Source organism: Pongo abelii, chromosome 20 (genome assembly GCF_028885655.2).
Source record: "Pongo abelii isolate AG06213 chromosome 20, NHGRI_mPonAbe1-v2.0_pri, whole genome shotgun sequence".
Taxonomy (NCBI): Eukaryota; Metazoa; Chordata; class Mammalia; order Primates; family Hominidae; genus Pongo; species Pongo abelii.
The window spans coordinates 11,205,931-11,222,645 of NC_072005.2; the positions used below are offsets into that span (position 1 = coordinate 11,205,931).

General features: G+C 52.6%; 1 protein-coding gene across 20 annotated transcripts in view; it reads right to left on the bottom strand.

Moving 5' to 3' along the window:
* Window positions 1-245: 245 nt before the first annotated feature.
* Window positions 246-16,715, bottom strand: part of KANK2 (KN motif and ankyrin repeat domains 2) — a 33,036-nt gene continuing 16,566 nt past the window's right edge. For 8 of the 20 annotated variants that reach the window (XM_063719945.1, XM_054539693.2, XM_063719943.1 and 5 more), the window contains 9 exons: window positions 14,653-14,820; window positions 14,445-14,547; window positions 12,393-12,632; window positions 11,716-11,803; window positions 10,257-10,476; window positions 8,933-9,075; window positions 6,012-6,212; window positions 5,841-5,930; window positions 246-2,557 (listed from right to left, as the gene is read on the bottom strand). In XM_063719945.1, coding sequence (XP_063576015.1) covers window positions 2,504-2,557; window positions 5,841-5,930; window positions 6,012-6,212; window positions 8,933-9,075; window positions 10,257-10,476; window positions 11,716-11,803; window positions 12,393-12,632; window positions 14,445-14,547; window positions 14,653-14,820 — 1,307 coding nt within the window. In that variant the 3' untranslated portion in view covers window positions 246-2,503. Of the gene's footprint in view, window positions 2,558-5,840; window positions 5,931-6,011; window positions 6,213-8,932; window positions 9,076-10,256; window positions 10,477-11,715; window positions 11,804-12,392; window positions 12,663-14,444; window positions 14,548-14,652; window positions 14,821-16,715 lie in introns of all 20 variants that reach the window. The other 12 variants (XM_024237175.3, XM_024237171.3, XM_063719940.1 and 9 more) reach the window with 3 other exon arrangements.

Sequence of the window (16,715 nt, forward strand, 5' to 3'; positions counted from 1 at the left end):
AATACAAAATTAGCCGAGTGCGGTGGCGGGCGCCCATAGTCCCAGCTACTTGGGAGAATTGAGGCAGTAGAATCGCTTGAATCCAGGAGGCAGAGGTTGCAGTGAGCCCAGATCGCGCCACTGCACTCCAGCCTGGGTGACAAGAAGCAAAACTCCGAAAAAAAGAAAAAAGAAAAAAAAAAGGAAAGATATCTATCTTAAAGCTTAAAAGGGAGCACAGTGAAAAAAGAAAAGACACAGAATCATCAACATTATTGGTAGCTTTATTAAATTTGTTTACCTTCTAAAAAAAAACGATTACAAAAAGGAATACTTCATTTAAGTGTAATACTGGCTTTATGGACGTACCGTGATCAGAAAGTGAAATTAAAGCTCATGGATATGCGTGAGAAGAGAATCGGAGCAGAGGCACGAGTCCGGTATCCCACGGAGAGAAGGAAGTGTAGAGAGATGCGTGGACCCATCTCAGGGGTCACGCATTCCTGGACCAAGGAGTTGCTTCTAAAAGCTTAAAATAAATGCACTGGCTGGCTCCAGGGCTGGACACACAGGCACAGAACTCTTGTACTGCTTCTCAAAGCTGCGGCCTTCCTCCTCAGACACCCACAATTAATTGTTTCCAATCAGCTTTGGTTTTGTTTTCTCTGCAATTTACATGCAAACACCATCTATCTATCCATCCATCCATCCATCATCCATGCATCCTGCTTGTCTCCTTTGACCAGCCAAGCCCTATTTTGTTTTACGTACATTCCCTTCAATAAAAAATCAAAGCAAGCCAGTCTACATCAAGCCAAGAAACCTACTTTTCTAAGGAGAGAAACCAGTGCTTTGCCTTCTTTAATGAACCTGCGAGCTCTCGGCGCTTTCTCTTGCTGAAATGTGGCTTTTAAAGCCTTGGAGGCTGAGCTCACTGGCCTCGAAAGGGCAGCGCGCCTATTTGGTTTGGAGCGCACTCCTGATCACAAGGCACATTTTTAGAGGCTTGGAACCCTTCCCTTTCTGTTGCTCACCAAGTAAAAGGCACAAGAAAGAAAATGATGTGGAGATTCTTAGGGGACCAAAACAGGCCACGAAGGAAACTGTGAGTGTCTCTGGCAAGCCCCGTTTCCCGCAGGCTCTGTTCCACGCAGCTCCGGAAAGTCTCTAGGTTGTTAAAAAGCCCAGCTGGCCCATGTTTGGTTTTCAGCAAAGCCCTGTCTCTTTAAGTTTGCGCTGGGAGGCCTGGGGACGGCCAACTTTTAATCGTACACACATGGGGTTTTTGGGAGCTGGCCCTGCGTTTTGCCAACAAGCGCATGCCCTGTTTTCTTTCCTTTGAGGAGAGAAATTCTGGAGTCCTGGGGAGGGACAGGACAGCCCTGTGACCATAGTCTGGGGCCTGGCGGGGGGACGCAGAAGCCACCCTGAGAGCCAGATTCTTTTCCTGCGTCTTCAGGTCTGAGGGATTTTCTAGGAAAATTAACATTTGCCAAGGCCTCCATGTGGGGAAGGGCGGGGTTTCTGGGTAATTTGTCTCTCTTTTTTTTTTTTCTTGAGACTGGGTCTCGCCGTGTTGCCCAGGCTGCAGTGCAATGGTGTGATCATAGCTCACTGCAGCCTCGACCTCCAGGGCTCAGCCTCCCAAGTAGCTGGGACTACAGGCACACACCACCACGCCTGGCTAATTTTAACATTTCTTGTAGAGATGGGTCTTGCTGTGTTGCCCAGGCTGGTCTTTAACGTCTAGGCTCAAGCTCAAGCTCTTGCCTTGCCCTCCCAAAGTGCTGGGATTACAGATGTGAGTCACCACGCCCGGCCGGTAATTTCTCACTGTGAATTGATTGGCTCCCTGTAAGTCACAGAGCCTGTCCTGAGTCCCTTCATTTGAATGAGGGTGAAAAGACTGAGTTTTCTGTCCCGGGTGACAAGGACAGAATCTATCTTGTGAAACAACCAGAAGAAAATTCCCCTAAGAAAGCCGTCTAGCGGGGCAGTGGACATAACACTATTCTATATCAGACAATTAAATGTGAGGGATGAAGGGTGAACCCCAACTGGTGCGTAATAACACTTAGGATTAAAATGAAAATATGCAAGTTCCAGTGACTTTCAAATCTGGCAACAAAACCTAAGATTCCCACCACCTCCTGCAACAACCATTCAAAAATACAATATTTTTTTCCTCTCTCTCTTCCTCCATCCATAATTACCAGCTGACTGTTCTCAATGTTCTTCATAAAACCCACACCCCAGCATCAGCCCTGGCGCCAATGTATACAAGAATTTTGCTTTGGTCTGCGCTGTGGCCACTTTGAACCAGGGAGCCAATAAAACCCGCTTGGAGCTGGAGTCCTGTGGCCGTCGGGGCTCCCCCAGGGAAGCAGAGGGAGAGCTCGCTTGCCTTTGAGCTGTGGGCCTTGGGGAGTGTGAGTGGGGTGGGCCAAGGAGGAACGGGAACAGGGAGGAGACGGGACAAGGGACGGTTTGCTCCCGGTCTGGCTGGCCCCTGCCTCCCTCACGGCTACTCTTCTGCCGAGGATGATGTAGGGCTCTCGTCATCTGACATTGGGGCAAACTGAAACAGAGAAGCAGAATTCTTTTTGTTTGGGATCCTTTCCAATCCCCCGAGGCGCCAACGTGGTGGCTGGCCTGGTAGATATGATGGGTAAGCAGGAGGGAGGTGTGGCCCCTGGCCCCAAGGAGGTGGCGATCTGCGGGGGAAGCAAACTCATGACTGTGGCCGAGGATGTTCACCGGGCGTGAGGGATGCAAAGGAATGAAGGTGGACAGTGGCTGGTCAGGGAGGGTGAGGTCTCAGCTGACTGTGAACGGTATCAAGGGGCCAGTGAGCAGGTAAGGGCATTCCAGGCAGCGGAAACAGCACGTGCAAAGGCCCTGGAGTAAGCGCAGAGGGGGTGTGGCAATAAGGCCAGTGTGGCTGGAGGGGGAGAGAAACAGTAGTGGGGAAGGTGAGGCTGGTTGTGCAGGGCCTGGTGGGCTTTGGAGAAGACTTTGGCTTTTTTTTTTTTTTCTTTTCTTTTTTTTTTCTTTGAGACAGAGTTTCACTCTTGTTGCCTAGGCTGGAGTGCAATGGCATGATCTCAGCTCACTGCAACCTCTGCCTCCTGGGTTCAAGTGATTCTCCTGCCTCAGCCTCCTTAGTAGCTGTGATTACAGGCAGGCGCCACCACGCCCGGCTAATTTTGCATTTTTAGTAGAGATGGGGTTTCTGCATGTTGGTCAGGCTGGTCTCAAACTCCTGATCTCAGGTGATCCGCCCATCTTGGCCTCCCAAAGTGTTGAGATTACAGGCGTGAGCCACCGTGCCCAGCCTAGACTTTTTTTTTTTTTTTTTTTTTTTTGCTTAAAGACAGGGTCTTGCTCTGTCGCCAGGCTGGAGTATAGTGGTCCAATCATAGCTCACAGCAGCCTTGACCATCTGGGCTCAAGCAATCCTCCTGCCTTAGCCTCCTGAGTAGCTGGGACTATAGGCATGCACCACCACGCCCAGCTAATTTTTTTTTTTTTTGAGACGGAATCTCACTCTGTCACCCAGGCTGGAGTGCAGTGGCGCGATCTCAGCTCACTGCAACCTCTGCCTCCCAGGTTCAAGCAATTCTCATGCCTCAGCCTCCCGAGTAGCTGGGATTACAGGTGCCCACCACTACACCCAGCTAATTTTTGTATTTTTAGTAGAGACAGGGTTTCACCATGTTGGCCAGGCTGGTCTCGAACTCCTGACCTCAGGTGATCTGCCCGCCGTGGCATCCCAAAAGGCTGGGATTACAGGCGTGAACCACTGAGTCTGGTCTGAATGCTCCCTGAGGCCCTGCCTCAGGGCCTTTGCACTACCTGTTCCTGCTCTGCCCGGAAGACCACGTGATTCACTCCCTAACTTCTCCAGGTGTTGACTCAAATGTCATCTATTCTCTGAGGGACTCCAATAGCTTCCCCATCACTTGCCATCCCACGTCCCTTGTTTTTTCTTTTTTTTGAGACAGAGTTTTGCTCTTGTTGCACAATGGCATGATCTCTGGCTCACTGCAACCTCTACCTCCTGGGTTCAAGTGATTCTCCCGCCTCAGCCTCCAGAATAGCTGAGATTGAAGGCATGCGCCACCACACCCGGCTAATATTTTGTTTTTTTAGTACAGATGGAGTTTCACCATGTTGGCCAGGCTGATCTTGAACCCCTTACCCCAAATCATCTGCCCACCTTGGCCTCCCAAAGTGCTGGGATTACAGGCATGAGCCACCACGCCTGGCCTCTTTCTTTTTGTTTTTTTCCAGACAAGGTGGCACTCTGTCACCATGTAGTGATGCAACCACGGCTCACTGCAGCCTCAACTTCCTGGGTTCAGGTGATCCTCCTGCCTCAGCCTCCTGAGTAGCTGGGAGTACAGGCATGCACCAACACGCCTAGTCATTTTTGTATTTTTGGGGGAGACAGGATCTCCCTATGTTGCCCAGGCTGGTCTTGAACTCTTGGGTTCAAGCAATCCTTCCACCTCGGACCCCCAAGGTGCTGGGATTACAGATGTGACCCACCGTGCCCAGCCTGATTGTGTCTCTTACCAGAATGCCCACTCCATAAGGGTGGATACTGTTTTCTGTTTTGATCAGTGCCGTGACCACTGGGGATGACCTAGAACTGGGCCTAACATGCAGCAGGCGCTTAATAAATATTTTTCAAATGAGTGAATGGTGACTAAGACACGCATTTGGAACCAGACAGACCCAGGCGTGAATACTGTTATGCCAACCATGACCATGCAGCCTCTCTGTGACTAATCTCCTCACTGGGGCACTACGAAGGTTCAGCAAGCAGCTGACCATATTGTGACTTTCTCCTTAGCATGAACCCCATGCACAATCAGCTCTTCATAAACATCCGTCTCCTCTGGCCGGGCACAGGGATTACCCCTGTAATCCCAGCGCTTTCAGAGGCCGAGGAGGAAGCATGGCTTAAGCTCAGGTATTCAAGACCAGCCTGGGCAATATAGTGAGACCTAGTCTCTACAAAAAATATTAAAAAATGTCCGGGTGCAGTGGCTCACGCCTGTAATCCCAGCACTTTGGGAGGCAGAGGTGGGCAGATCACTTGAGCTCAGGAGTTCAAGACCAGCCTGGCTAACACAGTGAAATCCCATCTCTACTAAAAATACAAAAATTAGCCAGGCATGGTGGTGTGTACCTGTAATCCCAGCTACTCTGGAAACTGGAGGCAGGAGAATTGCTTGAACCTGGGAGATACAGGTTACAGTGAGCCAAGATTGCGCCACTGTACTCCAGCCTGGGTGATACAGCAAGACTTTGTCTCAAAAAACAAAACAAAAAAAACTCAGCCAGGTGTGGTGGTATGCACCTATAGTCCCAGCTACTCAGGAGGCTGAGCTGAAAGGATCACCTGAGCCCAGGAAGTGGAGTCTGCAGTGAGCTTTAATTGTGCCACCGCACTCCAGCCTTGGTGACAGAGTAAGACCCAGTCTCAAACAAAAACAACACCGGGCATGGTGGCTCATACCTGTAATCCCAGCACTTTGGGAGGCTAAGGCAGGTGGATCATGAGGTCAGGAGTTTGAGACCAGCCTGACCAACACGGTGAAACCCCGTCTCTACTAAAAATACAAAAATTAGCTGGGCGTGGTGGTGCACGTCTGTAATCCCAGCTACTCAGGAGGCTGAGGCAGCAGGATTGCTTGAAGCCGGGAGGCGGAGGTTGCAATGAGCCCAGATCGTGCCACTGTACTCCAGCCTGGGCGACAGAGTGAGACTCTGCCTCAAAGACAAAAACAACAAATCTCTCTCCTTTCAGAGACCCACCCATCCCGTGCCTACCCGGCTGGATTGAGACTCACCGAGCACTTGATGTTCATGCGGGAATATAGCATGGACGCAATCTCACTCTGCCCTGCGTCCAAGGCCACCATCAGAGCTGTGCTCCCATCCTGCAGAGTATCCGGTGCTATGAATGACGTCCCCATGCTGTGCTCCCGCCCTCCCCGGGGTGCACCTGGTTGGAGACTCACGCGATCTGTGAGTGAGATGTCACAGCTGGGCACGGCCAGCAGCAGCCCCGCGATCTCCTTGTGGCCGTGCTCACAGGCGCACATGAGGGCCGTGGAGCCGTCATCATCTTGCACGTTGACGTCTGCCTCACAGGCCAGCAGGGCTTTGACAACGTCCACCCGCCCGTGGCTGACTGCCAGCATCAGGGCCGTCTGTCCTGCCTGGGGAGGGCAAGGAACAGGATTATGGCTCATGCAGGCCCCAGGGCAGGACACCCCCTGGTCTAGAACCTGCTGTAGCTCCCACATACTCTGATGGTGAAATGTACCCTCAACTTGCTGATCTCCTCCTGAATCTCAGACAACCCTCCCGCTACCAGGGCAGTAATAAATCAACAGAGACAGAAAGCAGACGAGTGGTTGCCAGAGGCTGGGAGAAGCGGGGGCGGAGGAAATGAGGATGGATACAGGTTTCCTTTGGGGGTGAAGAGAATGTCCTGGAACTAGACGGAGGTGTTGGTTGCACAACAGGGTGAATGTATTTCATGCCAGTAGTGCTTTTGGTTTTGTTCTGCTTTATTTTAGAGACAGGGTCTTGCTCTGTTACCCAGGTTGGCGTGCAGTGGCACGATCGCAGCTCACTGCAGCCTCAACCTCCCCAGGCTCAGGTGATCCTCCCACCTCAGCCTCCCGAGTAGCTGAGACTACAGGCATGCACCACAATGCCTGGCTAATTTTTGTATTTTTTGTATAGATAGGGTTTTGCCATGTTGCCCAGGCTAATTGTTCACTTTAAAAGGGTTAATTATTTTTTTGGAGATGGCGTCTAGCTCTGTTGCCAGGCCGGAGTGCAGTGGTGCAATCTCGGCTCACCGCAACCTCCACCTCCTGGGTTCAAGCAACTCTCCTGCCTCAGCCTCCTGAGTAGCTGAGATTACAGGCGTGTGCCACTATGCCCAGCTAATTTTTGTATTTTTAGTAGAGATGGAGTTTCACCATGTTGGCCAGGATGGTCTCAATCTCTTCACCTCGTGATCCGCCCGCCTAGGTTTACAGGCGTGAGCCACCGTGCCCAGCCTAAAAGGGTTAATTCTGGGCACTGTGGCTTACACCTGTAATCCTGGCACTTTGGGAGGCCGAGGTGGGAGGACTGCTTGACGCCAGGAGTTAGAGATCAGCCTGGGCAACATAGCGAGACCATGTCTCTAGTAAAAAATAAAATAAATAAAATACAGCCTGGACAACTTGGCAAAACCTCGACTCTAAAAAAACAATTCGCTGGGCATGGTGCCACACGCTTGCAGTCCCTGAGGTGGGAGGACTGTTTGAGCATGGGAGGTCAAGGCTGCAGTGAGCTGTGATTGCACCACTGCACTCCAGCCTGGGTGACAAAGTGAGACCCTGTCTCAAAAAATAAAAAATAGAAATAAAATAAAATAAAAAGTTAGAAATAAAGGAGTTAATCTTATGTTTTGTGAACTTCACCTTCTTTTTTTTTTTTTAATAGAGAGGAGGTGGGGGTGCGGGGGTGTCTCTAGGTTCCCCAGGCTGGTCTGGAACTCCTGACCTCAAGCAATTTATCCCACTTTGTTCTCCCAAAGTGCTGGGGTTACAGGCATGAGCCACCTTGGTGAGCCTCACCTTAATTTTTTTTTTTTGAGACGGAGTCTCCCTCTGTCACCCAGGCTGGAGTGCAGTGGCACGATCTCGGCTCACTGCAACCTCCGCCTCCTGGGTTCAAGCAATTCTCCTGCCTTGAGTAGCTGGGATTACAGGCACATGCCACCATGCCCAGCTAATTTTTATATATTTTTTTAGTAGAGATGGGGTTTCACCATGTTGGTTAGGCTGGTCTCGAACTACTGACCTCATGATCTGCCCACTTTGGACTCCCAAAGTGCTAGGATTACAGGCATGAGCCACTGCACCCGGCCAATTTTTTTTTTTTTTTGAGACAGAGTCTTACTCTGTAGCCCAGGCTGGAGTACAGTGGTACGATCTCAGCTCACTGCAACTTCCACCTCCCAGGTTTAAGCGATTCTCCTGCCTCAGCCTCCCAAGTGGCTGGGATTACAGGCACGTGCCACCACGCCCAGCTAATTTTTTAATTTTTTAGTAAAGACAGGATTTCACCATGTTGGTCAGGCTGGTCTTGAACTCCTGACCTCAGGTGATCCGCCCACCTCGGCCTCCCACAGTGCTGGGATTATAGGCATGAGCCATGGTGCCTGGCCTTAATTTTTTGAAAATGAAGCCACTAAAAAAATTTCTTGGAAATTAAAACAAAATTAAATCAATAAAGATAAAGCAGGGTCATGCCTGTTACGGCCCGTCACAGCTCCGTTTTGTTCCTTTGCTATCTTCAGACTATTGGCGATCCCTCTCCTCCTCACTGTCCTCAGTGGGTCCTGGTTTCCCTGCTCTTTTGCCCAGACACCTATTCGTAAGCCCCAGTCACCTCCACAGTACCTGTTTCTGCTTCCCAACACACAGCCGAAGGGAGTGCTCAAACCAGGAATCAGGCCACGCCACTTCCCTGCCTAAACTCCCCTGGTGGTTTCCTGTAGCCCTGAGTCCAAACTGGCTCGAGTCCTGGTGCTCCCTGAAATGCTTATGGCTTGAATTGAAGCACGGGCTAGTGAGCTTCAGGAGACCATGCCTGCTTGTTCGCCATTTGAGTCCCCAGTTTTCAGCCCAGGGAAGCCAGCTGCTGCTCAATGAACTGTCCAGCAGGATGTGGGATGGGGTCATATTAAGAAAGATAAGGACCCCCATATCCTCCACTCCTTCCAGTTTCCACAAGAAGCTCCTGTGTCAGAGACAGCCTGGCCATGAAGAGCAGGGCTCTGAGCTAGACCACCTGGGTTTGGGCCTGTCACTCAGCTGGGATGTCATAAAGTAGGAAGAGCCACCTGGATCTGCAGCAGCCGGGGTCCCCATACCTGGCTGGCTTTGGCATTGACGTCACCGAGCCGGAAGAGCTGAAGGACAGTCTCGATGTCATCCTGGGTCTTCAGGGTGGCCAGGGCGGTTAGCATAATAGGGCTGTAGCCAGCACGGTTCTGTTTGTCCACCTTGCAGACACCTGAGAGAGGTGGTGTGAACCCTTAGACCAGGGATCTCTGCTAGTGGACTGCCCCAAGGAACGTGGATATCACGTCTCCTCCATCAGTCTAGGCATGCCCAATCCCTCCCTTTTCTCAGAGGACCTCACTCTGCCCCAGAGGCCTCCATCTCCATTAGACCAGGGGCTCCTAAAGTTGGAGACAGTCCCTCCTCCATCAGATTTGGGGGCCCTGATGCTGGCATCTATATTTAGGGCTGAGAATAGAAACTGGGTCTCCCCTGTTAATTTTGGAACAGCCATTTACCCTCAGACTGGCCCGTGTCTCCCCCATCAGATTGTGGGTCCTGAGTCCTTCATCAGCCCGGGAGGCTGTCTCCCCCAATAGAAGAGGGAAGGGCAAGTTTCTTACTGACTGAGGACCACATCTTCTTTCCAAGCCCCAGACTTGAGGACGCATCCTTCTCTTAGACCAGGGCTCCAGAGATGTCACCTCCATCATGCAGGTGTGTTAGGGCCACATGTTTTCCCTAACATCACTTCTGCCTTTTCCATTATGCTGGCTAAAGGTAGGGCCCGTGCCTCCCCCACCAGACTGGGAAAGCAGTGTCTCTTCCATCAGACTGGGAGGACAGCATCTCCCCCATAAGACCCGGAGGGTAGAGTCTCTGCTATCAGACTAGGAGAGTCATGTCTGCCTCGTTAGACTAGGAAGGTGGTGTCTCACTCATTAGACTAGGAGGGTGGTGTCTCCACCATTAGACTGGGAAGGCGGCATCTCCTCCATCAGACTGGGAGGGCGACATCCTCGCCATAATGAACTAGGAACGTGTCTCCTTCATTAGATTAGGCAGGTGGTGTCTCCTCCATCAGCCTGGGAGGGTGGCATCTCCTCCATCAGACTGGGAGGGAGGAATCTCCTCCATCAGACTGGGAGGGCCATATACCCCACCCCATTGAACTGGGAAGGTACCGTCTCCTCTATCAAACTGGAAGGCTGGTGTCCCTCCACATCCGATTGGAAGGTGGCATCTGCCACATCAGACTGGGAGAGAGGTGTTCCTTCTATTATACTGAGAAGGCCGTGTCTCCTCCATCATCTTCTCCATCAGATGGGGAGGGCAGTGTGTCTTCCCTATCAGACTGGGCATGGTGGACAGCTGGCTGGTTTAGAGCCGCCTCGTCCTCCCCACTGGGCTCACCGCTGTCGAGCAGCTGCTGCACCACGGGGAAGTTGGCATGAGACACAGAGTAGTGCAGGGCCGTGTTGCCGTTGCTGTCGGCAATGTTGACCACGTAGTCCAGCAGCCGCGCAGACATGGCCCGGAACGTGACCAGGTGCCGCCGCACCAGCTCGGGGTGTGCGTCGCTGCGGCAGGCCAGGCGCAGCCACTCCTGCAGCACTGTGGTGTAGGCCACTTTCTGCATGCGAGTCAGGTGGGAGAGGATGTGAGGGCGGGGGAGGCCCACTGGGACATCCCCCACCCCAGATGGGCCCCCTGGAGCAAAGCGTGGTGCCCTTGTCCTGGAAAAGGATCTCAAGGGAAGTGTAGACGCTCCCAGAGGGAAATGTAGACATCTCTGTCCCAATAAGACCCTTGGAGTGGGGTGCGGACTTTGCAATCCCCAACACGTTCCCCGAGGAAGGTGTGAGCACCTCCACCCTGGATATAATTTCTCTGTCTCTCTCTCTCTCTCTCTTTTTTTTTTTTTTTTTATGTGAGACAGAGTCTCGCTGTTGCCTAGGCTGGAGTGCAGTTACATGATCAGGACTCACTGCAGCATCAACCTCCTAGGCTCAAGCTATCCTCCCACCTCTGCCTCCCAAGTAGCTGGGACCACAGGCGTGCACCACTATGCCCAGCTAATTTTTAAAACAATTTGTAGAGGCTGAGTGCAGTGGTTCACGCCTGTAATCTCAGCACTTTGGGAGGCCAGGGTGAGCGGATCACTTGAGGTCACGAGTTCGAGACCATCCTGTCCAACATGGTGAAACCCCATCTCTACTCAAAATACAAAAAATTAGCCAGATGTGGTGGCACATGCCTGTAGTCCCAGCTACTTGGGAGGCTGAGGCAGGAGAATTGCTTGAACCTGGGAGGCAGAGGTTGCAGTGAGCTGAGATCGCACCACTGCACTCCAGCCTGGGTGACAGAGCAAGACTCCATCTCGAAACAAAAAAACAAAAAAAACAAAAAAAACCAAAAAACAAAAAAAACAATTTTTTTGTAGAAATGGGGTCTCACTATGTTGCCCAGGCTGGTCTTGAACTCCTGGCCTCAGGCGATCCTCCTGCCTTGGCCTCCCAAAGCACCGGGATGACAGGCATGAGCCACCGCGCCCAGCCCTGGTTATAATCGCCAAAGTCAAGTGTAGATGCCCAAAAAGGGAAATCTGGATGTCCTGCCCCTGAAGCCCCCAGGAAGAACAGGAACCCAAGGCCAGGCTTGGCCAGTGAGTGTTCGTCCTCCAGCCTCTCCCCATCTCCCTGGCTTCTCTCCGAGGCCCATGACTTGAGCACCACCACCCCCATGCTCTGGGCTTGGGTGTCAGGGTCCCCACTAGGCAGGAGCAGGAAGTCACTGAGGATGACGAGAGGGCACAGGTGGGGTGGAGGTAGGGGTCCGGGGGGGCCACCCTAGGCCCAGGGCCAGATCGTACCAGCTCCCGCTCCGTGAGGGCATTGGGATTGTCCAGGTACTTTTCCAGGGCCAAGCAGGCTGAGATGAGGTCAGGGCTTAGCTCCATCCTGCCGGGAACAGACAAAGCCGGGAACTAAGTAAGCCCTGCTGTGGTGCCTGGGAAGGGACTTGACATTCTGCACCACGTCACTCACACTAGGGTCACCTGAATGGTGGCATCTCAGACTCTCCTTCACCCGGGACACACATTTACATTGCACCCCAAGGGGCAGCTGTGGGGAACATGCAGATCCCCAAGGGAGAGTGGACACACAAGCCAAAGTTTATTCCAAATGCCCAGTGGCAGATGGAAAATATTTCCCAAGGGCAAATTTTTTCACCAGGGGAATAAAAAAGAGACGTAAATAGAACAGGCAAGTAGAGGAAACATCCCAAAGTGGGTGGGTGATTTCGGGATAAACTTTGGCTGGTCCCCCCAAATCCTAACCCTGGCAGCCCAAAATACTTCCACCAGGCCCTTTAGCAAAGCCTCCAGAACTTCAGATGCCCAGAAGGAGCAAGTGTTCGTTTGCTAATTCAGACTAAAGTGTGCATGACTGATAGGAGGGTCCTTCAAAGGGCTTGAACAGTGGGGGTTTGAGGCAGAGGTCATCCACCCCCGGCCCTGCCTGAATCCCTCCCAGCCAGAAAACTGACCTGATCTCCTCCTCCGTGTTTGATCCTGATGCCCCCTCAGCGGTGGGTATGTGCTGAGATTCTCGAGACAGCTGGCACTCCTGCCGGCTGGTCTTGGCCGCTGCCGTCCCTGCAGGCCTGAGCTGGGGGGCTTCGGCCACACTCGGAACCCTCTCCCTCGGCTCTGGGGCCTCGTTCTCTGTGCTGTCGTTGTCTGAGATGTTCTCTGCTGTGCTGGAGTCCTCGGATGATGACTCATACCTGGGGAGGAGCGAGCGGGGCGGGGAGACGCTGCAGAGGGAATGAGAAATGGCGGGAAAGGAAGGCAGGGATCTGGCGACCTGACCTCTGTGGGCCTCAGCTTCCCCATCTGTTCAATGGCAGTATTGACATTCCAGGGCTGTGGGATGTGGTTTACAGGAACTGGCACACAGTAAGCGCTCAATAAACATTAGCAGTGATTATGATCATGCTTGGGGGGAGGGGCACTGCTTTTCACCTGCTGCCCTTTGACACTTCCAGCATACCCACCATTCTTTTTTTTTTGAGATGGAGTCTTGCTCTGTTGCCCAGGCTGGAGTACAGTGGCACTCACTGCAACCTCCGCTTCCTGGGTTCAAGCAATTCTCCTGCCTCAGCCTCCTGGGTAGCTGGGATTACAGGCGCCCGCCACCATGCGTGGCTAATTTTTGTATTTTTAGTAGATACAGGGTTTCACTATTTGGCCAGGCTGGTCTTGAACTCCTGACCGCAATTGATCCGTCCACCTTGGCCTCCCAAAATGTTGGGATTACAGGTGTGAGCCACTGCACTCAGCCATATCCCCCGCCTTTTTAAGATAGGGTCTGACTTTTGCCCAGGCTGGAGTGCAATGGTGCGATCTCGGCTCACTGCAACCTCTGCCTCCTGGGTTCGAGCAATTCTTCTGCCCGAGCCTTCCAAATAGCTGGGACTACAGGTTTGCACCACTGTGCTCGGCTAATTTTTGTATTTTTTAGTAGAGTCAGGGTTTCGCCATGTTGCCATGTTGGCCAGGCTGATCTCGAACTGGGTTTACAGGTGTGAGCCATTGCGCACAGCCACCTCTAGCCTTTTTTTTTTTTTTTGAGATGGAGTCTCGCTGTGTTGCCCAGGCTGGAGTGCAATGGTGTAATCTCGGTTCACTGCAACCTCTGTCTCCTGGGTTCAAGCGATTCTCCTGCCTCAGCCTCCCAAGTAGTTGGGACTGCAGGCACCCACCACACCCAGCTATTTTTTGTATTTTTAGTAGAGATGGAGTTTCACCATGTTGGCCAGGCTCGTCTCGAACTCCTGAACTCAAGTGATCCACCCGCCTCAGCCTCCCAAAGTGCTGGGATTACAGATGTGAGCCACCGCGCCCGGCCACTTCTAGCCCTTCTAACACAGGTGATTCAGACTCCTTTCCACTGCAAATAGGGCTCTCTCGTGTGTCTTGCTGGCTCTGGACAAAACCTAATCAAGGTTCTAGGCTCGGCATTCAAGGCCTCAAACCAACCAACACTTCCTGCATCTCCCACTTCGTGTCACTCTGCTTTCCTGCCTCTGAGCCTTCAACACGCTGTGCTCCTGCCAGGAGAGCCCTCCCCACACCCTCTCTTCACCTTGCTAGCTCCTACTTCTCCCGTACCACCTGTGTCTCCTCCTTCTGGGACTCCCCTAGGGCCACCTGGGGAGTCTTGAGGCCCCGCACCACCTGAGTGTTCCCCATCACAGCTCCAACCACCCATCAGCGCCCAGCTCCCCACTGGACCAGGAGCTCTATCAGGGCAGGAAGTGGAGTCCGGCACCTTCTGTGGGGTAGAGCTGTGCAGTGGTTACACCTTGAGCTCTTGAGCCAGGGCACCCGGGGCTGACTCCTGCGTCACTGAGTGAGCTCCAGCAACGTGCTCAGCCTCCCCATGCCTCAGTTTCCTCATCTCTGTGTTGTGGTTTGATTAGACGAATTAACCAAAGCAAGGAGCTCGAATGAGGTAATTAGGAGGCTCTCGTGCGTGGATGAATGGACGAGGGGGCGGGAAGTATGGCATGGGGGGTGGGGTCTTCTTCTCTCACCCGCCATTGACCCCCACGAACTGGAGGCTCCTCCGGTGGGCCGTGGGGTCTGCAATCTCCTCTTTCCGTTTCATGATAGATCGCACGCCTGCCGGGGGCCCGCCTGGAGGGGAGGACAGAGGAGGTGTTGTGAGAATCCTTCAGGGCCAGACTCCAAACTGGTGCCATCCCGGTGCCCCGTCCCTCTTGGCGGCCACCCACCACTTACCGGCTCCCCCGGCCTCCTCGGACTCTCGGGAGGCTGCTTGCCTGGTGGGCTCCCTGTGGGTGGTGTCCTGGGTGGGCACTCGGCCTGTGCTCTTCTCAGGCTCTGTAAGGGAGGCTACCTCGGACCCCGGCGGTGACGAGGATGATTCGGAAGGAACTTCTGGGAGGCCTGGAGGGACAGGAAATGAGGTGTCTCCTCTCGGTCATAAAAGCCAAACCACCACAGCCCTGCAGGTCATACACCCTGAGCCAGGAGCTGTAACAGGGCTGATTTTTGTGTTACCACATCCAGTCTTTCTGCCCCTTGAAGGGAAGTCAGATTATTACAGATGAGGAAACTGAGGCACAGAGCTGCCAAGGTAACCCCTTGAGCAGGTGGCAGAATCCAGTTTGGTGCCTGCCCAGCAGCTAGTCAGGGACAGGGACAACCCTGTGGCCCCATATTCCTGGCTCGACCCTGAGTGATCGCTAAAAATAAGGTTTGGCCGGGCACAGTGGCTCATGCCTGTAATCCCAGCACTTTGGGAGGCCGAGGTGGGCGAATCACCTGAGATCAGAAGTTTGAGACCAGCCTGGCTAACATGGTGAAACCCCGTCTCTACTAAAAATAGAAAAATTAGCCGGGTGTGGTGGTGCACACCTGTCGTTCCAGCCACTCAGGATGCTGAGGCAGGATAATTGCTTGAACCCGGGAGGCGGAGGTTGCAGTGAGCAGAGATCACGCCATTGCACTCCAGCCTGGGCAACAGAGCAAGACGCTGCTCTTAAAAGAAAAAATCAGATAAAAACATGTCTTGGCGGCCAGGCACAGTGGCTCATGCCTGTAATCCCAGTACTTTGGGAGGCTGAGGCGGGCAGATCATGAGGTCAGGAGTTCAAGACCAGCCTGGCCAACATAGTGAAACCCCATCTCTACTAAGAATACAAAAATTAGCTGGGCATGGTGGGGGGATGCCTGTAATCCCAGCTACTCGGGAGGGTGAGGCAGGAGAATCGCTTGAACCTGGGAGGCAGAGGTTGCAGTGAGCCGAGATCACACCACTGCACTCCAGCCTGGGTAACAGAGAGAGACTGTCCTGAAAATAAAAAAAAAATTTAAAAAACACATCCTGACTAAAAAAACGAAACGAAACAAAAGACAACCAAAGACAACAAAACAAAACACACACCCAGGTTGGTCTGAGGACAAAGGTGACTTCCTGGATGCTGAGGTCCTGGACTGCCAGCCAACAGCGTGGAATAAAAGTCCAGTTTCCTTTTTGTGTAGCCACCAATGTCTTGGAATCCACTCAGGTCCCCCTGGGCCACATATGGCTGCTTTGTAAGACAGGGTTTCACTCACTTCAACCAAGCTTGAGTACAGAGATGCGATCTCGGCTCACTGTAACCTGTGCCTCCCGGATTCAAGTGATTCTCCTGCCTCAGCCCCCTGAGCGGCAGGCAGTAAAGGCGCATGCCACTGTGCCCGGCTAATTTTCTGTAATGTTTGTAGAGATGGGGTTTCACTATATTGCCCAGGCTGGTCTTGAACTCCTGAGCTCAAGTGATCCGCCTTCCAAAGTGCTGGGATTACCGCCTGAGCAGCACTGCCCAGCCCATGCATGGTTTCTGTGTCAGCATTTCCTCGGGGGTTCCCCTTCCTGTCCCCCGGGGCGCCAACTCTGAAGACCAATTAATCTGAATTCCCTTTAATGGCTAAAAAGGTTGTTGGTGTTTTTTTCTTTGTGACAGGATCTTGTTATATTGTCCAGGTTGCCCTGGAACTCCAGAGCACAGGGATCCTCCCACCTCAGCCTCTCACATAGCTGGGATTATAGGCATGAGCCACTATGCCCAGCCTTAAATTTTTTTGCCATATACAGTGACTTTCTGAGGCCCACAGGCAATATTCAACTTTAGTACAGAACGGTGACCAAATGCTGGACACAGGCAAAGAGTAACATAGACAAAGCCGGCTGCATGAGACACTCGGTCATCGGCATGGCCAACAGCATCCCCAGACCAGGGTGTGGCCAGCTCACACCACAGAAAACATAAAAACCATGCCAGAGCCAGGGCTTGAAC